Source organism: Corvus hawaiiensis, chromosome 1 (assembly GCF_020740725.1).
Source record: "Corvus hawaiiensis isolate bCorHaw1 chromosome 1, bCorHaw1.pri.cur, whole genome shotgun sequence".
Classification (NCBI taxonomy): domain Eukaryota; kingdom Metazoa; phylum Chordata; class Aves; order Passeriformes; family Corvidae; genus Corvus; species Corvus hawaiiensis.
The window spans coordinates 93,461,412-93,483,067 of record NC_063213.1 but is presented as its reverse complement, the minus strand read 5'-3'; the positions used below and the strand labels follow the sequence as shown (position 1 = coordinate 93,483,067).

At 58.8% G+C, this 21,656-nt stretch overlaps 2 protein-coding genes across 17 annotated transcripts; both read right to left on the bottom strand.

Annotated features, from left to right (window-relative positions):
• Positions 1 to 948: 948 nt before the first annotated feature.
• On the bottom strand, positions 949 to 21,552 carry LOC125330772 (leucine-rich repeat-containing protein 37A3-like). Of its 15 annotated transcripts, none has more exons than XM_048314389.1 (14): positions 21,292 to 21,552; positions 20,732 to 20,803; positions 20,251 to 20,322; positions 20,005 to 20,076; positions 19,494 to 19,574; positions 19,145 to 19,216; positions 18,440 to 18,514; positions 17,875 to 17,993; positions 15,806 to 16,947; positions 15,613 to 15,702; positions 4,794 to 4,858; positions 2,677 to 4,409; positions 2,274 to 2,338; positions 949 to 1,517 (listed from the first exon to the last, which is right to left on the bottom strand). In XM_048314389.1, the coding sequence occupies exons 1-12, from the start codon at positions 21,336 to 21,338 to the stop codon at positions 4,103 to 4,105; spliced, it is 2,214 nt and encodes a 737-aa protein (XP_048170346.1). In that variant the 5' UTR covers positions 21,339 to 21,552; the 3' UTR covers positions 949 to 1,517; positions 2,274 to 2,338; positions 2,677 to 4,102. The 15 variants fall into 15 exon arrangements, with proteins under 15 accessions (XP_048170346.1, XP_048170325.1, XP_048170380.1 ...); XM_048314368.1 differs by lacking the exon at positions 21,292 to 21,552 and having other exon boundaries at positions 2,677 to 2,766; positions 2,872 to 4,409; positions 20,732 to 21,070; XM_048314423.1 differs by lacking the exon at positions 21,292 to 21,552 and having other exon boundaries at positions 2,677 to 4,246; positions 4,343 to 4,409; positions 20,732 to 21,070.
• Positions 7,623 to 10,896, bottom strand: LOC125330823 (leucine-rich repeat-containing protein 37A3-like). 2 transcript variants are annotated; one of them, XM_048314499.1, is made up of 6 exons: positions 10,452 to 10,896; positions 9,971 to 10,042; positions 9,725 to 9,796; positions 9,214 to 9,294; positions 8,865 to 8,936; positions 7,623 to 8,234 (listed from the first exon to the last, which is right to left on the bottom strand). In XM_048314499.1, exons 1-6 carry the CDS (start codon positions 10,577 to 10,579, stop codon positions 8,156 to 8,158), a joined length of 504 nt encoding a protein of 167 aa, XP_048170456.1. In that variant the 5' UTR covers positions 10,580 to 10,896; the 3' UTR covers positions 7,623 to 8,155. The 2 variants fall into 2 exon arrangements, with proteins under 2 accessions (XP_048170456.1, XP_048170464.1); XM_048314507.1 differs by lacking the exon at positions 8,865 to 8,936.
• Positions 21,553 to 21,656: the final 104 nt, after the last annotated feature.

The window sequence follows — 21,656 nt, the reverse complement described above, 5'->3', positions numbered from 1 at the left end:
ACATTTGTAACACAAAAGTGTTGATCCTGGAAAGCTGCAGGGGCCTGGGGATGTTTTAGAAGCGCTACTGCAAAGCCTCTTATTTTGATATCCAAAGAGATACCCAGGAAGGCCTCTTTGGAATGGCAAAACACTACAGGGAGTGCTGGAGCGGGGCACTGGCGCTGGGCTGGCAGAAATAACACCTGTGTGAGGTATGGCCAGCTGGATGCTCTTCTCAGCCCAGTGGCAGAGCTGAAGGGGGAAGTGGAAAGTTAAGGAGTGTTGGGGGAGTAGGAGAAGGAGAGGGACTGGTGGAGTCACTCTCCAGCAGCCACTGGACAAATGTCCCAGATGGACAAGTCCCAAGAAGCAGAGGATCCCCAAGGCCGTTGCCAGCAGGCAGAAGGAGGGGACTGAAGAGACAGGGCGAATGGAGACAGGTCCCTGCTTGGGGCAGCAGGAGAATCCCCTCCTGGTCCATCTCAGCTGCCCGGCTCCCTCTACACAACAGGGAGGAGGCTCTGGGCCTCTGGGAACGGGACAATGACGATGTGGACGAAGGTCCATCCAGGTGGGAGCGGTTGCCCAGGGTGAGTCAGTCCAGCCACGCTGGTCGAGAGGCTCCCCTGGGACGCTGTCCTGAGGGGCAGAGGAGTCCAGGGAGGCTGGACATTGTGCAAGGAGAGATCCTTGAAGGCGCAGGCAGGAACAGGCCGTGCCTGTGTGCCCAAAGACGAGCTGGCGGGCAAGCAGAGCGGCTGAGCAGGAACCTTTGGCTGGGACTCAGGGCAAACACAGAATTTACAGCTTTGGAAGAAGGGCAGCAACGCAGGAGGACGGCGAGGATGTCGTTGGGAGATGCAGGGAGAAAGGCAGAAAGGCCAAGGCCCAGCTGGAACTGAATTTGGCAAATGCCATAGGGGAGAACAGAAACGGCTTTTACAAATGCATCAGCAACACCAGGAGGAACAAGAACAATCTTAATTTTTATTGAACGCAGGGGGAAACGTTGCCACAAGGGATGAGGAGAACCCTGAGGTACTGATGTCTCCTCTGGGTGTCCCGAGCACCCACAGCACCCTCTGGCCTTCCCTCAGCAGTGACAGAAGGAAAATAACAGTCAAGGAAAAAGCGTCCAAGGAAATAACAACAGCGAATCAAACAGCATCCAAGGAGAGCCTCAGCAGTTCCTATAGTAGAACAAGAGGCGAAGTGTTGTTGGAATCCCATTAACTTCTTCAACCTCTTGAACCTCTTCCAGTCATGCAGGTTCTTCACATTATGTCTCTTCCTGGATTGCTTTTCTGTCAGCTTCAGAGGAATCCGGGATGAATTGAACCAATGCCAATTCAGGTTTTCTGAACAGTGAAAAGCACTTGAACGTGCTGAGGAAGGGAAGGACTCTGAAAGGTGAGGATGAGCAGGCAGTCTGGGCAGATGGGTGACACTGGGAGGAGCTCCGTGCCCTTTTCTGCTCTACATCCTGTGCCTCCTTGCACTCCTTCTTCCCTTTCCATGGCAGTTTTACACCGCACCTGAAAAAACCAGAAAGGGAGAATAGGGATAAAAAGAGAAGGCAGCTGGTGATGGAGGCTGAGGGCAGCAGGGCTGCCTGTGCTCTGCCATGTCTGGGAAGCAGCCGCTGGAGGAGTTGGGAAGTGGCGTTCCCAGCGCTGCAAACCAATGGAGTGTGCAAGGCAAATGGGGAGAAAAAAGGCTTTTTGGCACCACATCCCCAGAAGTCCCTGCTCCCGGGCCATCAGCAGTGAGGTCTGGCCAGGGAGGGCTGCAGCAGGTGCCAGCACCTCTCCCTGCTCGGGGGGTGTGTCAGCAGAGCCTAAGGAAGAGGGGGAGCCCCAGCAGGGATGGCAATGGCTGGAGGAGCTGGGAATGAGGCCTGCATGCAAAGAGCAACTGGAGAGGACGGGAGTGAGTTCTTCACCAGCCGCTGTGGGGACGGAGCGGGAAAAACAGGGCAGAGCCATCAGCAGAGGAGACTGTTGTGGGAACAGAGAGGCGTTTGCTCGCGCTCACAGAAAGTTGGGACCGCCCTGGAGCCCAAGACATCCATCCCAGCAGTGGCGTGGGAAGGGCTGGCAGCTCCCAGGCGTGCCCAGCGCTCTCGCTCGAGAGCCCCTTTCCCGGGGCTCTCCCAAACGCGACGGGTTTGAAACACAGCCGGGGGAGTCCTCAGAAGCAGCACCCGCGCGGCTGCAGTGCTCGGGGAGGAGTTGCTCTTCACAGGAAAGACTCTTGGCGGCACAGCAGTGGCACGGGCAGGGAGCAGTTACCTTCTCAGGCAGAGAGTCCTGGTGTGGCGGGGTTGGGAACCAGCTTCATGAGACAGGAAGCGCATCTGGGGATGGAGAATGGGAGACTTGTTAGCATCAGTTTTCCTGTAATATTCTGCCAAAGAGGAGAGGGCAAAAGCTCTCATTGCTGCGTGGCTGAAGGCAGGAGAGCAAGGCAAAGCTTTGGGGAGAGCTGGGACAGAAGGCAGGCCAAGCTTCCCCCGGGCAGGCTGAACCCCGCTGAGCTGGGTGCTGTGGGTGCTGCCACAAGCTGCAGGCTTGGAAAAGCATCTCCTGTGGTACCCAGCACGTGCAGGGGCATCCGCAGCAGCACCTGGGGCTCATCACCTGGGCACTGCAGCTACAAGACAGACAGCTGGAGTCAAACAAGATATTGGCTTACATTGGAGACGCACTTCAGAATCAGCAAAACAAAGACGAAGAAACCCAGCGGGACCAAAAACGTGACCACGTACACCACAGCCTCTAGCTTCTGTTTGGAGAGAAGGAAAGAAGATGATGGGTGGCAAGATGATTGCTCCTTCCATTCTCTCTTGCCCAGAAGGACACACACAGCAGTGCCCAGCAGCTCTCCTACCTTCCCTGTGGCTTCCTTGCCCTCCCCCAGGGCCATGCGTCTGGACAGGTCTTGCAGGGGACACTGGCCCTTGCATTCAGAGGCTCCCTGGTTCTCTTGCCTCTCACTGAGCACCTTTAGAAGCAGCCCAGTCTTTGAGACCATCTTGGCACAGGCCAGCTGGAGCTGGGGCAGGCTGCAGTCCACGTGGGCAGTCCCTTGAATGCTGTTTCCTTATCTATTTCCTTGGATCCTAGTTCTTGCCTTGGAGGCTGTTCCCTTGGCTATTTTATTTATTATTTTATTTACTATTTGTTTATTAATTACTGTCACATTGACCGCTGCTCTCTACTGCCCAGGCTAGCTCCAGCGGTGTGTGGCAGGAGTGGGGAGCAGCCGGAGGCACGGAGCTTTAGAGCTTTAAAGCTGCTCCTCTGAAGCCTCTGCTCTACCCTGCGGAGCACCGGCTCCAGGCACTGTAGCAGCCAGCAGCCCCCGATGAGGGGAGAGATAAAAAGTAGCGAGGAGGGTTGCCCCGGGGGCTAATCCAACTTTATTGGAGAGTATCCACAGAGGACGAGCCCCGCCTGCAACGCGCCCATGCCTTACAATGGGGGGGTGAACAGGGGGAGTACACCAACTGGGGACCAATAAGTGGATTAGGAGGGAGGGACGCTGAAGGGATGGACTCACATCTGGTCCAAGGGTCTTGGTGGATGGAGGGAGAAGGGTCACATGCCCCAATGGGGCGTCGAGGTTTAGGGGATTTCCAAGAGGGGAGGTATCTGAGGGGGCAGGACCTCGGGGGACTGACAGGGGCCATATAAGGGTAATTAGGGAGGGCTCAGGTGATGGACACCGAACCTTCGGGAACAACAGGAGGGGTTTGGGTGATTGATAGGGAGAGAGCCGGAACAAGGGGAGGAGAACAACCATATAGGGAGCACCGGGGGAGCGGCTTGGGTCTGGGGCAAATCAACCAGTAGTAGGAGTGGGGAAGGTAGGGATGAACCACTGGGGTACAGAAAACATATGAAAATACAATAAAAACCTCGCATCACCACAAATTACTGCTATTTCTTTTACTCTTTCCTTGCCTCTATTTCCTCAGATGTTCTTTCCCTGCAGTTATTGTGGATGGAAGTAGCTTAAGGAAACGCTAGCAGTTCTTGTGTCAGAGTAGGAGCTGGAGTACAAGTGTTGGCATCTTACTTTCTTCTCCACCTTCTAGAAAGTCTTCTCCCTTTCACTCTTATGATTCACGTTTTATCTCTTCCTGGGAGACATCTGCGTTCTCTTTCTGCATCTCTTTCTGCAATTCTTCTTCCTCTTTATCAAGGACATCCATGATGTACTGAGCGATCAGCAAATCAGCTTCGGTGAGCTCAGGCAAGTCCTGGAAATTGCCATGGAAGAGAAGGATTTGAAAAGGTGAGGAAGAGCAGGTGGTGCAGGCAGAGGAGCAGCACTGGCACCTGCTCCCTGCCCTCACCTGCTCTGCATGCTCTGCCTCCCTGTACTTCTTCTTCCTCCATCTCTGTTGCAGTTTTACAGACAACCTGAAAACCACGGAAAATAAGCGGGGAGGTTTGGCCAGGGAGGGCTGCAGGAGGTGCAGCAGCACCTCTCCCTGCTCAGGGGCATTTCAGCTGAGCCCAAGGAAGACGGGGCCCCCAGAAAGGACATCCCCGGCTGGCCCAACACATCCACCCGATCCGGGGGAGCACTGCCCGTGCGGGAAGGGCTGGTTGGGCTGGCAGCTCCCAGGCGTGCCCAGCGCTCTCGCTCGAGAGCCCTTTTCCCGGGGCTCCCCCAAACGCAACGGGTTTGAAACACAGCCGGGGGAGTCCTCGGCAGCGGCACCCGCGGGGCTCGGGGAAGAGTTGCTCTTCACAGGAAAGACTCTTGGTGGCACAGCAGTGGCACGGGCAGGGAGCAGTTACCTTCTCAGCCACGATTTCCTGCTGAGTAGCTGTCGGCAAAGAACTGCAGCACATTGGGAACACACCTGGGGAAGGAGAGAGACTTGTAATGCCGGAGTTCTCTTGTCATACTCTACAGAACATGGGAGACCAAAACATCCTTCATCCAACCCAGTCTGTTCTACACACGTGCAAGTCTGTGCCAGCAGCAGCGATTTTAGAAAAAAACCTGTCCTTCCTTCCCAATTTCCTCTTTCTCCCTTCCTCCAGAACATTCCAAAATTCCAGAGCTCCCAATCTCATTGCTGCGTGGCTGAAGGCAGGAGAGCAAGGCAAAGCTGGGGAGAGCTGGGACAGAAGGCAGGCCAAGCTTCCCCCGGGCAGGCTGAACCCCGCTGAGCTGGGTGCTGTGGATGCTGCCACAAGCTGCAGGCTTGGAAAAGCATCTCCTGTGGTACCCAGCACGTGCAGGGGCATCTGCAGCGGCACCTGGGGCTCATCACCTGGGCACTGCAGCTACAAGACAGACAGCTGGAGTCAAACAAGATATTGGCTTACGTGGAAGACACCCTTCAGCATCACAGCAACGATAACGAAGACAGACAGCAAAACCACAAATTTGATCGTGTCATCCATGGTCTCTGGCTTCGGGTGGGATTAGAAGAAAGGTCACAAAGAGCATGAGGATCACTCCTTCCATTCTTTCTTGCCCAGAGGAACACATGTAGCAGTGCCCAGCAGCTCTCCTACCTTCCCTGTGGGCTCCTGATCCTCCTCCAAAGCTGTGCGTCTGGAGATGTTCGCTTGCAGACGACAATGGCCCATGCGTTCAGAGGCTCCCTGGTTCTCTTGCCTCTCACTGAGCACCTTTAGAAGCAGCCCAGTCTTTGAGACCATCTTGGCACAGGCCAGCTGGAGCTGGGGCAGGCTGCAGTCCGTCCTCAGGGCTTGCTCCACATGGGCCATGAACGTCCGCAGGCCTTTGTCCGGCACCAGCAAGCGCAGGAAACGATCGACCGTGGTTTCCAAGCGCTCTCCTGGAACCAGCGCAAGGTCTGGGCCTTGGGGGCTCCCAGGTTTATTGAGGAACCTGGAGCCTTCTTCCTGTTGCTTCCAGTGTGTCTCTGTGGAGTCAGGGATGATCAGGAGGTGCCCGCCCAGAGAGGACTGCCCCTCTTCAGCCGTGGCCTCTCCCCTGCTGCTCGCAGCGGGGCGGCTCTGAACCAACGGGTCAGAGAGAAAATCCAGGTTCCTGTTTAGACGCTGGTCGACTTTGGGCTCTCCCACTGCTTTCATAGGGCCCATGACCTGGTAGAAAAGCTGATTATGTCCAGTCGAATACTGGCTGTCCTGCTGCTGATTGTGAGTCCAAAGGAAGTTCTGCCTTGGAGCTGGATCTTGCTGCTCATCTCTGTGGTGTCCAGCGATAGAGGCATCGTCACTGGGGTTTAACCCACCAGCTCCATCCCAGGGGTTTAATGCTTGCCAGTTCAAATGGGAGTCCTGCTGCTTGTGATGCCAGCTTGAGGGTGTCTTTTCCTCCACATCCTTCAGCCTGGCGGGCTGGGGCTGGTGTGGGACAATGCTTTTAACAATCTTGATGCTTTCAGCCTTGTCCACCTTCTTCTCGAGCTTGGCTCTCAGGTCATCAACGCTTGTTTTGCCTTCATGCCCTGAGAGGTGCTGAGGGGGATGTGAATTTGTTCTGGAATTGGCCAGGCTGCTGACATCACCCTCAGTGCTCAGGGTCAGGGCAACCGCAAATGTTACGGTTCCATGATCTCCCAGGGAAGGCTCCTTGGGCTTGAGGCTCAACACTGGGCTGGTGTTCAGCTCTCTGGGCAGTTGCGTGTCCATTATTTCTCCCCGTGTCTGAAGCAGACGAGCTGTGTGAGCTGGAGAACACCAAGAGAGCAGATCAGAGCTCGGCACAAAGCCAGGCTCAGAGGTTACCCCGAGCAGCAGGAGCTCGTCTCAAGGCCAGGGAGCAGAGTGGGGGATGTGTCGTGGAGAGGATTCCCTTCCAGCCATGCCATTATCCCCTCAGGGCAGAGCAGAGAGCTGGTTCTTTGCTGGTGTCTCTCCCGGGGCTCTGTTTGGGTGGGAGGGAAACATGCTGGGGGAATGGGTTTGGTGTCAGAGAGTTTCCCACAGCTCCAGAGGAGCCAGGCTTGGGTTGCTCTGCAGGAGCCAGTGAAGAGCCAGAGAGCCCAGAGGAAAGATCAGCGCTGCAGCGGGGGCACAGACTGGCACGGGAGAGAAGCCCAGGGACTGCTTTGCTCCAGGGCCGTTCCCAACAGCAGCCGCTCAAGCTGTTACACCATGAAAAACTTCCTGAAGGGCACCGGAGCTCTGGGACTGTGCCGTGGGAAACGTGGGGCTGAGGCAGTGAGAGAAAGGAGCTTCCTGGGGAGCCTGGAAACCTGGCTGTGTCTGTTTGCAGAAGTCCAGCCTGGCCCTGCTGTGGAGAGGAGGTTCCCTCCCCTGTGCCCAGCTAGAGCAGGACAGTGCTTTGCTCCCCCTGCACAGGCCAAGGAGGGAATAACGGTGCTCGGTGTTCACCCTGCAGAGCACATCGGGGTCCCTGCCCTCTCTCCTGCGTGTGGCAGTGGGGTGGCCCAGTGAGCTGTTCCTTCTCCAGACAGTATTTGACACACAAGATATGAGTAATGCCCAGGAACTTTTCAACCCAAGGTGTTTTGTGCAAGCCCTGGACTCCAAGGGGAGGCCAGGAGCCCCAACACGGGGCAGTGCTGCAGCACCTCCCCAGGCTCAAGAGAAGTGGCAGATGTGAGCTCCCCCCAGCCCCTCCGGACACCAACCGCACTGCGGGGCGCTGGTGCTGCACAGCTTCTCGCAGAGGAACTGGATGGTCCTGCACGGGCTCTCGGCGAGGGGACGCTCCTGGCACAGGCAGCAGGCCACATCCTTGGGCACTTGGCTAAAGACAAGAGGGGATTATTGGAGGAACAGCCGGCCACCCAATCCATGTCTGCGAGCCCAGCTCAGGGAACAGACGGATACCACGCGTGGGGGCTGTGCTTCACGGTGTGCCACAGCTCTGGCAAAGTCCCCTCACTCCCAGTCCTAAACATCAAAAGGGGGTTTCACCCTGGAAAATGCAGCTGCTCCCTAAATACCACTTGACACACAAGTGCACCCGCCTGGAGTTGAAAGTCCCCTTTGAAAAACCTGCAGCAAGTCACCCAGAAGGTGAAATTGTGCCTCTGAGCTGGTGAGTTTGGCAGGTTCCCAGAAGGAAACAGCAACCCTTGAGCTTACTGGGCTTGTTCTGGTTTTGTGTCCCACGGATTTGTTTTGCAAGCAGAGCCCTTGTCCCAGCACTCAGGGCGTGCTGGCGGCTGGGGCTCAGTCCCACACACTCACAGGCTTTCCAAGCTCACTGTGCTCTGCAGGAACAGCAGCAGCGTCTGCGGAGTCACTTGGGTGGCACTCAGGTCTCTGCAAGCATTTGAAAGGGCTCATTAAATTCTGCGGTGACATGGCCAGAACTCTGCTCTGAGAGCAAGCCCGGGGCCCTGATGATGGTGGTGCTGTTGGCAGAGGGATGCACTTCTGCCTAATCCAAGGGAAGCCGTTCCAGAGCCCAGCTTCTCTGTGCCTTGGCCTGCTCTGAACCAGGGCGTCGCAATCAGGAGGGCAATCCTGCAGCTCTCGTGGCAGACAGATGCCACCGGAAAGGATTGCCCCTCTCCCGACCCTCCAGCTGCTCTCCCCTGAGGGCAGCTCCAGTCCCTGAAGGAGGCAGGAGCCTCGAGCTGCTGGCACGAGTGCTCCAGCGGGAGTGCAGTTTACTCCCAGAGCCCTGCGGCCCCTGCAGGGCCCCAGAGCTGGATGGGCTCTCGTCTCTGAAGGTTTGTGTCCCAGTTCCTGGGTTGCTTTGCAGCTGGGGACACACCAGCCCTGCTTGGCCTTTGCCTTGCTCTGCCGGGGCCAGGGATATTTGTGTCTCCAGCAGACTCAGGCTGGGCAAGAGGGAGATTTGCTCCTGCATCTCTGCTTTCCTGAGCACAGGGCACTCGAGAGAGACACAGCTCTCTGTTGGTCTGCTCCAAAGGAGCCCATACTTACAGAGAGCTCACTGCAGGCAGCTTGAAGAACGCAGCGTCAGCAATGACAGCCAGCGGGTTATGGCTGAGGATGCTGAGAAACAACAGAGCTCTGTGAGGGCTGATGGCAAGGGCGGGAGCTGGGTGTGCCGGGCACGTGGGGATGGCCCGGCCGCTTTCAAGGAAGCCTTGCAGGAGATGAGCAGGGCAGGGGAAAGGGCCCTTCCAGCTGCACACTCCGGGCGCTCCCTGGCTGACACCCCCGGTCGGAATCAGGACTTTGCAGAGGGCAAATCTGCTCCTGCCCGCTGACCCTGCAGAGACCCTGCAGAGACTCGCTCTGCCCTGCCTTGAGCCCTGGTCCCACTTACAGCTCCTGGAGAAACTGCATCCCGTGCCAGGCCTGGAAAGTGCCGCTGCGGATCTGCGTGAGGCCATTCCCGGAGAGGTTTCTGGGGAAAGAGGAGGTCACACAACGGCATCGGGCCTGTCCCACAGGAAGAGGGGCTGAAGCGGGATCCCTTGGCAGGAAAGGTGCAAATGCAAGGTGGAAGAGGGGGGAAGCTGCTGCTTTCTCAGTGTTTGTAGCCTGCCCAGGAGGGGAAGGGAAGGGCCCAAGGGCTGACTCTATTTCGGTGCCAGCATGCAGCCGAGCCTGCAAGAACTGGCTGCTCTGATGGCTGCGTGTGGACGACCCCGCTGGGGTCTGTGCCCCCGGCGTGGCCGTCCAGCCATCGGCACTGACCTCTGCAGCTCAGCTGGGCCCTGAGCAGGGCAGATTTAGGGACTGCTGGGAAAAGGACGGGAGCATTTTCCGACACAGGAAGGGTGCCCAATGCAAAGACTTCACTAAAAACCCCAGGAGGAAACTTTATCACTCACAGAAGCTTCAGGAAAGGCAGTGGCTCGAAAGCACGTTCCTCAATGGACACGATCTCATTGCCAGACAAATCCCTGTTCCAGTCAGAACACCAAATGTCACTTCCATTTGCCCTGTTGCTTTTACTTGCCTCTGCAGCCTGCATCCCCGGAGGGACCAAGGCCACTTGCCCGGGGCTGGGCTGAGCAGCAGGGCCCCAGGGAGGGGCAGGCAGGAGCCCCCTGCCCTGGGCAGGGCACGGTGCTTACAGGTGCTTCAGCAGGAACAGCCCCTGCAGGGAATGGCTCTTCACTGCCCGCAGCTCATTGTCCCTGAGCACTCTGCAAGGGGACACGGGGACATTGTGACAGCGGCCGCTGGCCAGCAGCAAATGGGATTGTCATGGGAAAATCTCCTGCAGCAGCTTGACTGCAGCATCTCCTTGGGTCCCTGCAGGCATCGTCCCCACTCCTGGCCGGAGCAGGCGCTTGCTCCTGGCCGGCTGAAGCTGACCACAGCCTGGTCCCCGGGCAAACAGACACCGGGTCGGTGCCCTGGGCTGCAAGGGACGTGGCTCACGGCATTTCCTGCCATCCTGGGAAGCCCTGGCCATTCACACCCCTCCTTGCAGAGCAGCCCAGCTTTGAATTCCAGTGGAAACGCGTGGTGTGGGGGCTGCTGCTCCAACCCCTGAGCAAAGCATGGAAAATACCCAAAGTCCTGACATTTGACATGCTGCAGGGCACTTACAAGGTCTCAGCCCACGGGTAGTTCTTCCAGGCTCGTTTTCCAATCTCAGCAATGGAGTTGCCAGTGAAATCTCTGCAAAGAAAGGAAAGACACCGCTCCCCCTCGGGAAAACCCATTTCCCTGCCCATTCGGCTGCTGAGCTGGAAGCGGGCTTTGCCTGGAGAAGGCCCAGGGTACCCAGCCTGGCGTCCCCCTCGTGCTGAGCGCGGGCCCCCAGCCCACCCTGTCTCCTGCCAGGGAGTCCCCCGGGTGTCCCCCGTGGGCTTTGCAGCAATAGGGAGCTGAGGAGGGGGAGCTGCAGGGGTCTGTGGGGCGGCCCCTACTCACAGCACGGCGAGGGCCCGGCGGCGGCTGGCCGGGGGCACGGTGGCCAGGCCGGCGTGGCGGCAGTCCAGCAGCCCACGCCCTGCGCAGCGGCAGGGCTGTGGGCAGAACTCCTTGGACACTCCTGGGGAGAGGGCCACTGCCAGCAGCAGGGCCAGCAGCAGCAGAGCGCGCACGAGACGCATCACCAGGTCCATGGCCAGGCAGGACTGGCTGCAGTCGCCTGGGACACAAACCTGAGGTGTTGGTGTGGCGGTTCTTGTGTCACAGTGGTGCTGCCCATGTCACTGTAGCAGTGCTCGTGTCACTGTGGCGGTGCTTGGCATCAGAGCTCTCAGCAAACCAGAGTTCAGGTGATGCTGTCACCTAATGACTCTGTCACAGAGCCATAAGTCTGTAGAATCATGGAATGGATTGGCTTGGCAGGGGCCTTAAGGATGAGCCAGTGCCACCCCCTGCCATGGGCAGGGACACCTTCCACTATCCCAGGTTGCTCCAAGCCCTGTCCAACCTGGCCTGGGACAGTGCCGGCGATGGGGCAGCCACAGCTTCTCTGGGCATCCTGTGCCAGGGCCTCCCCGCCCTCACAGGGAAGAATTTCCCCCCAACAGCCGATCTAAGCCAGCTCTCCGTCACTGTGAAGCCATTCCCATTTGGTTTGGGCTTGTGTGGGCAGGTTTTGGTAGCAGGTGGGTGGCTGCAGGTGTTGTGTTGTTGAGATTTATTTTGGTTCTCATTATCCTGCTCTGATTTTGTTGGTAATAAATGTAATGAATATCTCCAAGTTCCGTCTGTTGTGTCGCTGACGGTGATCGGGGAGGGACCTCTCCCTCGCTTTCTGTCAACTCGTGAGCCTTTCGCTGTCTTTATCTGCCCTGTCCACTTGCGCAGGGCAGTGAGAGCGCCTTTGGTGGGCACTCGGCATCCAGGCAGGGCCAAAGCCCGCCATGGCGCTGGGAGAGCGAGGAGAGCTTCCCGAAAGCCGGGAAAAGCCCGGAACGTCCGCCGGGAGAGCCGGAGGGAGCCGCAGCGCCAGTGGCGGGAAGCGCCGGGAGCCTGAGGGGCGGCAGCTCCGCCTGAGCGCGGCGGCAACAGCAGCGGCGGCGGCCGGCCCGAGCCCGCTGGAAGCGCCGCTGCAGCCGAGGCCTGAGGCGAAGCGCTCCGGCAGCCGGGCTCTGGAGGCGGCAGCGCGCCGGGAGAGCGACGGCAGAGCTCCCGACGCGGCCGGAGCTCCGCGGCAGCGCCGGCACAGCCCGAGGGGCAGCGCGGAGCCCCTGACGAGCGGCAGCTCCGCCTGAGCGCGGCGGCCCCGGCAGCGACCCCCGTGCAAAAGGAGCCGCGGGCGGCTTTGGGAAGCCCGGCAGAGCCCCGCAAGCAGCGCGCAGAGAGGCGGCCCGGCCCCGGGCGGGCAGCGCGGCCGCTCCGGCGCAGAGGCAGCTCCGGCTGAGCGCGGCGGCCCCGGCAGCGGCCCCCCCGCCCTGAGGAGAAAGGCGCGGGCGAACAGCTCGGGCCGGGGCGGCTCCGGCAGCGCTTGGGGCAGGGCGGGCTCCAGTCGTGGAGCCCTGTGTGCCCAGTCGTGGGCACAGAGTCGCGGAGTCTCAGAGGCACCGAAAAGGAAAAGACCTCCGGGTTCAGCGAGTCCATCCTGTGGCCGATCCCCGCCTTGGCAGCCAGACCAGAGCACTCAGTGCCCCGTCCAGCCGTTCCTCGGACAGCTCCAGGCATGGGGAGCCCACCACCTCCTTGGGCAGCCCCTTCCAAGGCCTCACCGCTCTTTCCATGAAGAAATTCCTCCCGATGTCTGTGTTTCCTGTCCCACCCACCTGGACGCTGTTTTAAGGCTGGTCTGAGCTAGATGAAACAAAGGTGCATTTCACGATTTTGCATTAAGCCTCCCCGAGAAGATGATTCTGCTCGATGACAGCAGCCCTGCAGCAGGAGGCACAACAGTGCAACCATCAGCCTGGGAGCCGGGCGGGTGTGAGGGAGGGCAAAGGGAAGGAGGAGGAAAGCTCAGGGGTGTAGAGGGGACAATGCTGCTTGTGCAGCTCCAGGCCAGCACCACGGGGACACCAGTGCCGTGGCCTCTGCAGGAGGACACCAGCCATTCCCCCTTCCCACCCACCACCCGGAGCTCTTGTGCTCGCAGGAGACATTTGTAACACAAAAGTGTTGATCCTGGAAAGCTGCCCCCAGGCAGGGGCCTGGGGATGTTTTAGAAGCGCTACTGCAAAGCCTCTTATTTTGATATCCAAAGAGATACCCAGGAAGGCCTCTTTGGCATGGCAAAACACTACAGGGAGTGCTGGAGCAGGGCACTGGCACTGGGCTGGCAGAAATAACACCTGTGTGAGGTATGGCCAGCTGGATGCTCTTCTCAGCCCAGTGGCAGAGCTGAAGGGGGAAGTGGAAAGTTAAGGAGTGTTGGGGGAGTAGGAGAAGGAGAGGGACTGGTGGAGTCACTCTCCAGCAGCCACTGGACAAATGTCCCAGATAGACAAGTCCCAAGAAGCAGAGGATCCCCAAGGCCGTTGCCAGCAGGCAGAAGGAGGGGACTGAAGAGACAGGGCGAATGGAGACAGGTCCCTGCTTGGGGCAGCAGGAGAATCCCCTCCTGGTCCATCTCAGCTGCCCGGCTCCCTCTACACAACAGGGAGGAGGCTCTGGGCCTCTGGGAACGGGACAATGACGATGTGGACGAAGGTCCATCCAGGTGGGAGTGATTGCCCAGGGTGAGTCAGTCCAGCCACGCTGGTCGAGAGGCTCCCCTGGGACGCTGTCCTGAGGGGCAGAGGAGTCCAGGGAGGCTGGACATTGTGCAAGGAGAGATCCTTGAAGGCGCAGGCAGGAACAGGCCGTGCCTGTGTGCCCAAAGACGAGCTGGCGGGCAAGCAGAGCGGCTGAGCAGGAACCTTTGGCTGGGACTCAGGGCAAACACAGAATTTACAGCTTTGGAAGAAGGGCAGCACCGCAGGAGGACGGCGAGGATGTCGTTGGGAGATGCAGGGAGAAAGGCAGAAAGGCCAAGGCCCAGCTGGAACTGAATTTGGCCAATGCCATAGGGGAGAACAGAAACGGCTTTTACAAATACATCAGCAACACCAGGAGGAACAAGAACAATTTTAATTTTTATTGAACGCAGGGGGAAACGTTGCCACAAGGGATGAGGAGAACCCTGAGGTACTGATGTCTCCTCTGGGTGTCCCGAGCACCCACAGCACCCTCTGGCCTTCCCTCAGCAGTGACAGAAGGAAAATAACAGTCAAGGAAAAAGCGTCCAAGGAAATAACAACAGCAAATGAAACAGCATCCAAGGAGAGCCTCAGCAGTTCCTGTAGTAGAACAAGAGGCGAAGTGTTGTTGGAATCCCATTAACTTCTTCAACCTCTTGAAACTCTTCCAGTCCTGCAGGTTCTTCACATTATGTCTCTTCCTGGATTGCTTTTCTGTCAGCTTCAGAGGAATCCGGGATGAATTGAACCAATGCCAATTCAGGTTTTCTGAACAGTGAAAAGCACTTGAAAGTGCTGAGGAAAAGAAGGACTCTGAAAGGTGAGGATGAGCAGGCAGTCTGGGCAGATGGGTGACACTGGGAGGAGCTCCGTGCCCTTTTCTGCTCTACATCCTGTGCCTCCTTGCACTCCTTCTTCCCTTTCCATGGCAGTTTTACACCGCACCTGAAAAAACCAGAAAGGGAGAATAGGGATAAAAAGAGAAGGCAGCTGGTGATGGAGGCTGAGGGCAGCAGGGCTGCCTGTGCTCTGCCCTGTCTGGGAAGCAGCCGCTGGAGGAGTTGGGAAGTGGCGTTCCCAGCGCTGCAAACCAATGGAGTGTGCAAGGTAAATGGGGAGAAAAAAGGCTTTTTGGCACCACATCCCCAGAAGTCCCTGCTCCCGGGCCATCAGCAGTGAGGTCTGGCCAGGGAGGGCTGCAGCAGGTGCCAGCACCTCTCCCTGCTCGGGGGGTGTGTCAGCAGAGCCTAAGGAAGAGGGGGAGCCCCAGCAGGGATGGCAATGGCTGGAGGAGCTGGGAATGAGGCCTGCATGCAAAGAGCAACTGGAGAGGACGGGAGTGAGTTCTTCACCAGCCGCTGTGGGGACGGAGCGGGGAAAAACAGGGCAGAGCCATCAGCAGAGGAGACTGTTGTGGGAACAGAGAGGCGTTTGCTCGCGCTCACAGAAAGTTGGGACCGCCCTGGAGCCCAAGACATCCATCCCAGCAGTGGCGTGGGAAGGGCTGGCAGCTCCCAGGCGTGCCCAGCGCTCTCGCTCGAGAGCCCCTTTCCCGGGGCTCCCCCAAACGCGACGGGTTTGAAACACAGCCGGGGGAGTCCTCAGAAGCGGCACCCGCGTGGCTGCAGTGCTCGGGGAGGAGTTGCTCTTCACAGGAAAGACTCTTGGCGGCACAGCAGTGGCACGGGCAGGGAGCAGTTACCTTCTCAGGCAGAGAGTCCTGGTGTGGCGGGGTTGGGAACCAGCTTCATGAGACAGGAAGCGCATCTGGGGATGGAGAATGGGAGACTTGTTAGCATCAGTTTTCCTGTAATATTCTGCCAAAGAGGAGAGGGCAAAAGCTCTCATTGCTGCGTGGCTGAAGGCAGGAGAGCAAGGCAAAGCTTTGGGGAGAGCTGGGACAGAAGGCAGGCCAAGCTTCCCCCGGGCAGGCTGAACCCCGCTGAGCTGGGTGCTGTGGGTGCTGCCACAAGCTGCAGGCTTGGAAAAGCATCTCCTGTGGTACCCAGCACGTGCAGGGGCATCCGCAGCAGCACCTGGGGCTCATCACCTGGGCACTGCAGCTACAAGACAGACAGCTGGAGTCAAACAAGATACTGGCTTACGTGGAAGACAGTCTTCAGCATCACAGCAATGATAATGAAGACAGAACACAAAACCACAAACATGATCATTTCCCCTGTCTGCTCTGCCTTCTGTTCAGAGAAAAGGAAAGTAGATGATGGGGGGAAAGACGATTGCTTCTTCCATTCTCTTGCCCAGAAGGACACACACAGCAGTGCCCAGCAGCTCTCCTACCTTCCCTGTGGCTTCCTTGCCCTCCCCCAGGGCCATGCGTCTGGACAGGTCTTGCAGGGGACACTGGCCCTTGCATTCAGAGGCTCCCTGGTTCTCTTGCCTCTCACTGAGCACCTTTAGAAGCAGCCCAGTCTTTGAGACCATCTTGGCACAGGCCAGCTGGAGCTGGGGCAGGCTGCAGTCCGTCCTCAGGGCTCGCTCCACATGGGCCATGAACGTCCGCAGGCCTTTGTCCGGCACCAGCAAGCGCAGGAAACGATCGACCGTGGTTTCCAAGCGCTCTCCTGGAACCAGCGCAAGGTCTGGGCCTTGGGGGCTCCCAGGTTTATTGAGGAACCTGGAGCCTTCTTCCTGTTGCTTCCAGTGTGTCTCTGTGGAGTCAGGGATGATCAGGAGGTGCCCGCCCAGAGAGGACTGCCCCTCTTCAGCCGTGGCCTCTCCCCTGCTGCTCGCAGCGGGGCGGCTCTGAACCAACGGGTCAGAGAGAAAATCCAGGTTCCTGTTTAGACGCTGGTCGACTTTGGGCTCTCCCACTGCTTTCATAGGGCCCATGACCTGGTAGAAAAGCTGATTATGTCCAACCCAGTACTGGCTGTCCTGCTGCTGATTGTGAGTCATAATGAAGTTCTGCCTTGGAGCTGGATCTTGCTGCTCATCTCTGTGGTGTCCAGCGATAGAGGCATCGTCACTGGGGTTTAACCCACCAGCTACATCCCAGGGGTTTAATGCTTGCCAGTTCAAACGGGAGTCCTGCTGCTTGTGATGCCAGCTTGAGGGTGTCTTTTCCTCCACATCCTTCAGCCTGGCGGGCTGGGGCTGGTGTGGGACAATGCTTTTAACAATCTTGATGCTTTCAGCCTTGTCCACCTTCTTCTCGAGCTTGGCTCTCAGGTCATCAACGCTTGTTTTGCCTTCATGCCCTGAGAGGTGCTGAGGGGGATGTGAATTTGTTCTGGAATTGGCCAGGCTGCTGACATCACCCTCAGTGCTCAGGGTCAGGGCAACCGCAAATGTTACGGTTCCATGATCTCCCAGGGAAGGCTCCTTGGGCTTGAGGCTCAACACTGGGCTGGTGTTCAGCTCTCTGGGCAGTTGCGTGTCCATTATTTCTCCCCGTGTCTGAAGCAGACGAGCTGTGTGAGCTGGAGAACACCAAGAGAGCAGATCAGAGCTCGGCACAAAGCCAGGCTCAGAGGTTACCCCGAGCAGCAGGAGCTCGTCTCAAGGCCAGGGAGCAGAGTGGGGGATGTGTCGTGGAGAGGATTCCCTTCCAGCCATGCCATTATCCCCTCAGGGCAGAGCAGAGAGCTGGTTCTTTGCTGGTGTCTCTCCCGGGGCTCTGTTTGGGTGGGAGGGAAACATGCTGGGGGAATGGGTTTGGTGTCAGAGAGTTTCCCACAGCTCCAGAGGAGCCAGGCTTGGGTTGCTCTGCAGGAGCCAGTGAAGAGCCAGAGAGCCCAGAGGAAAGATCAGCGCTGCAGCGGGGGCACAGACTGGCACGGGAGAGAAGCCCAGGGACTGCTTTGCTCCAGGGCCGTTCCCAACAGCAGCCGCTCAAGCTGTTACACCATGAAAAACTTCCTGAAGGGCACCGGAGCTCTGGGACTGTGCCGTGGGAAATGTGGGGCTGAGGCAGTGAGAGAAAGGAGCTTCCTGGGGAGCCTGGAAACCTGGCTGTGTCTGTTTGCAGAAGTCCAGCCTGGCCCTGCTGTGGAGAGGAGGTTCCCTCCCCTGTGCCCAGCTAGAGCAGGACAGTGCTTTGCTCCCCCTGCACAGGCCAAGGAGGGAATAACGGTGCTCGGTGTTCACCCTGCAGAGCACATCGGGGTCCCTGCCCTCTCTCCTGCGTGTGGCAGTGGGGTGGCCCAGTGAGCTGTTCCTTCTCCAGACAGTATTTGACACACAAGATATGAGTAATGCCCAGGAACTTTTCAACCCAAGGTGTTTTGTGCAAGCCCTGGACTCCAAGGGGAGGCCAGGAGCCCCAGCACGGGGCAGTGCTGCAGCACCTCCCCGGGCTCAAGAGAAGTGGCAGATGTGAGCTCCCCCCAGCCCCTCCGGACACCAACCGCACTGCGGGGCGCTGGTGCTGCACAGCTTCTCGCAGAGGAACTGGATGGTCCTGCACGGGCTCTCGGCGAGGGGACGCTCCTGGCACAGGCAGCAGGCCACATCCTTGGGCACTTGGCTAAAGACAAGAGGGGATTATTGGAGGAACAGCCGGCCACCCAATCCATGTCTGCGAGCCCAGCTCAGGGAACAGACGGATACCACGCGTGGGGGCTGTGCTTCACGGTGTGCCACAGCTCTGGCAAAGTCCCCTCACTCTCAGTCCTAAACATCAAAAGGGGGTTTCACCCTGGAAAATGCAGCTGCTCCCTAAATACCACTTGACACACAAGTGCACCCGCCTGGAGTTGAAAGTCCCCTTTGAAAAACCTGCAGCAAGTCACCCAGAAGGTGAAATTGTGCCTCTGAGCTGGTGAGTTTGGCAGGTTCCCAGAAGGAAACAGCAACCCTTGAGCTTACTGGGCTTGTTCTGGTTTTGTGTCCCACGGATTTGTTTTGCAAGCAGAGCCCTTGTCCCAGCACTCAGGGCGTGCTGGCGGCTGGGGCTCAGTCCCACACACTCACAGGCTTTCCAAGCTCACTGTGCTCTGCAGGAACAGCAGCAGCGTCTGCGGAGTCACTTGGGTGGCACTCAGGTCTCTGCAAGCATTTGAAAGGGCTCATTAAATTCTGCGGTGACATGGCCAGAACTCTGCTCTGAGAGCAAGCCCGGGGCCCTGATGATGGTGGTGCTGTTGGCAGAGGGATGCACTTCTGCCTAATCCAAGGGAAGCCGTTCCAGAGCCCAGCTTCTCTGTGCCTTGGCCTGCTCTGAACCAGGGCGTCGCAATCAGGAGGGCAATCCTGCAGCTCTCGTGGCAGACAGATGCCACCGGAAAGGACTGCCCCTCTCCCGACCCTCCTGCTGCTCTCCCCTGAGGGCAGCTCCAGTCCCTGAAGGAGGCAGGAGCCTCGAGCTGCTGGCACGAGTGCTCCAGCGGGAGTGCAGTTTACTCCCAGAGCCCTGCGGCCCCTGCAGGGCCCCAGAGCTGGATGGGCTCTCGTCTCTGAAGGTTTGTGTCCCAGTTCCTGGGTTGCTTTGCAGCTGGGGACACACCAGCCCTGCTTGGCCTTTGCCTTGCTCTGCCGGGGCCAGGGATATTTGTGTCTCCAGCAGACTCAGGCTGGGCAAGAGGGAGATTTGCTCCTGCATCTCTGCTTTCCTGAGCACAGGGCACTCGAGAGAGACACAGCTCTCTGTTGGTCTGCTCCAAAGGAGCCCATACTTACAGAGAGCTCACTGCAGGCAGCTTGAAGAACGCAGCGTCAGCAATGACAGCCAGCGGGTTATGGCTGAGGATGCTGAGAAACAACAGAGCTCTGTGAGGGCTGATGGCAAGGGCGGGAGCTGGGTGTGCCGGGCACGTGGGGATGGCCCGGCCGCTTTCAAGGAAGCCTTGCAGGAGATGAGCAGGGCAGGGGAAAGGGCCCTTCCAGCTGCACACTCCGGGCGCTCCCTGGCTGACACCCCCGGTCGGAATCAGGACTTTGCAGAGGGCAAATCTGCTCCTTCCCGCTGACCCTGCAGAGACCCTGCAGAGACTCGCTCTGCCCTGCCTTGAGCCCTGGTCCCACTTACAGCTCCTGGAGAAACTGCATCCCGTGCCAGGCCTGGAAAGTGCCGCTGCGGATCTGCGTGAGGCCATTCCCGGAGAGGTTTCTGGGGAAAGAGGAGGTCACACAACGGCATCGGGCCTGTCCCACAGGAAGAGGGGCTGAAGCGGGATCCCTTGGCAGGAAAGGTGCAAATGCAAGGTGGAAGAGGGGGGAAGCTGCTGCTTTCTCAGTGTTTGTAGCCTGCCCAGGAGGGGAAGGGAAGGGCCCAAGGGCTGACTCTATTTCGGTGCCAGCATGCAGCCGAGCCTGCAAGAACTGGCTGCTCTGATGGCCGCGTGTGGACGACCCCGCTGGGGTCTGTGCCCCTGGCGTGGCCGTCCAGCCATCGGCACTGACCTCTGCAGCTCAGCTGGGCCCTGAGCAGGGCAGATTTAGGGACTGCTGGGAAAAGAACGGGAGCATTTTCCGACACAGGAAGGGTGCCCAATGCAAAGACTTCACTAAAAACCCCAGGAGGAAACTTTATCACTCACAGAAGCTTCAGGAAAGGCAGTGGCTCGAAAGCACGTTCCTCAATGGACACGATCTCATTGCCAGACAAATCCCTGTTCCAGTCAGAACACCAAATGTCACTTCCATTTGCCCTGTTGCTTTTACTTGCCTCTGCAGCCTGCATCCCCGGAGGGACCAAGGCCACTTGCCCGGGGCTGGGCTGAGCAGCAGGGCCCCAGGGAGGGGCAGGCAGGAGCCCCCTGCCCTGGGCAGGGCACGGTGCTTACAGGTGCTTCAGCAGGAACAGCCCCTGCAGGGAATGGCTCTTCACTGCCCGCAGCTCATTGTCCCTGAGCACTCTGCAAGGGGACACGGGGACATTGTGACAGCGGCCGCTGGCCAGCAGCAAATGGGATTGTCATGGGAAAATCTCCTGCAGCAGCTTGACTGCAGCATCTCCTTGGGTCCCTGCAGGCATCGTCCCCACTCCTGGCCGGAGCAGGCGCTTGCTCCTGGCCGGCTGAAGCTGACCACAGCCTGGTCCCCGGGCAAACAGACACCGGGTCGGTGCCCTGGGCTGCAAGGGACGTGGCTCACGGCGTTTCCTGCCATCCTGGGAAGCCCTGGCCATTCACACCCCTCCTTGCAGAGCAGCCCAGCTTTGAATTCCAGTGGAAACGCGTGGTGTGGGGGCTGCTGCTCCAACCCCTGAGCAAAGCATGGAAAATACCCAAAGTCCTGACATTTGACATGCTGCAGGGCACTTACAAGGTCTCAGCCCACGGGTAGTTCTTCCAGGCTCGTTTTCCAATCTCAGCAATGGAGTTGCCAGTGAAATCTCTGCAAAGAAAGGAAAGACACCGCTCCCCCTCGGGAAAACCCATTTCCCTGCCCATTCGGCTGCTGAGCTGGAAGCGGGCTTTGCCTGGAGAAGGCCCAGGGTACCCAGCCTGGCGTCCCCCTCGTGCTGAGCGCGGGCCCCCAGCCCACCCTGTCTCCTGCCAGGGAGTCCCCCGGGTGTCCCCCGTGGGCTTTGCAGCAATAGGGAGCTGAGGAGGGGGAGCTGCAGGGGTCTGTGGGGCGGCCCCTACTCACAGCACGGCGAGGGCCCGGCGGCAGCTGGCCGGGGGCACGGTGGCCAGGCCGGCGTGGCGGCAGTCCAGCAGCCCACGCCCTGCGCAGCGGCAGGGCTGTGGGCAGAACTCCTTGGACACTCCTGGGGAGGGGGCCACTGCCAGCAGCAGGGCCAGCAGCAGCAGAGCGCGCACGAGACGCATCACCAGGTCCATGGCCAGGCAGGACTGGCTGCAGTCGCCTGGGACACAAACCTGAGGTGTTGGTGTGGCGGTTCTTGTGTCACAGTGGTGCTGCCCATGTCACTGTAGCAGTGCTCGTGTCACTGTGGCGGTGCTTGGCATCAGAGCTCTCAGCAAACCAGAGTTCAGGTGATGCTGTCACCTAATGACTCTGTCACAGAGCCATAAGTCTGTAGAATCATGGAATGGATTGGCTTGGCAGGGGCCTTAAGGATGAGCCAGTGCCACCCCCTGCCATGGGCAGGGACACCTTCCACTATCCCAGGTTGCTCCAAGCCCTGTCCAACCTGGCCTGGGACAGTGCCGGCGATGGGGCAGCCACAGCTTCTCTGGGCATCCTGTGCCAGGGCCTCCCCGCCCTCACAGGGAAGAATTTC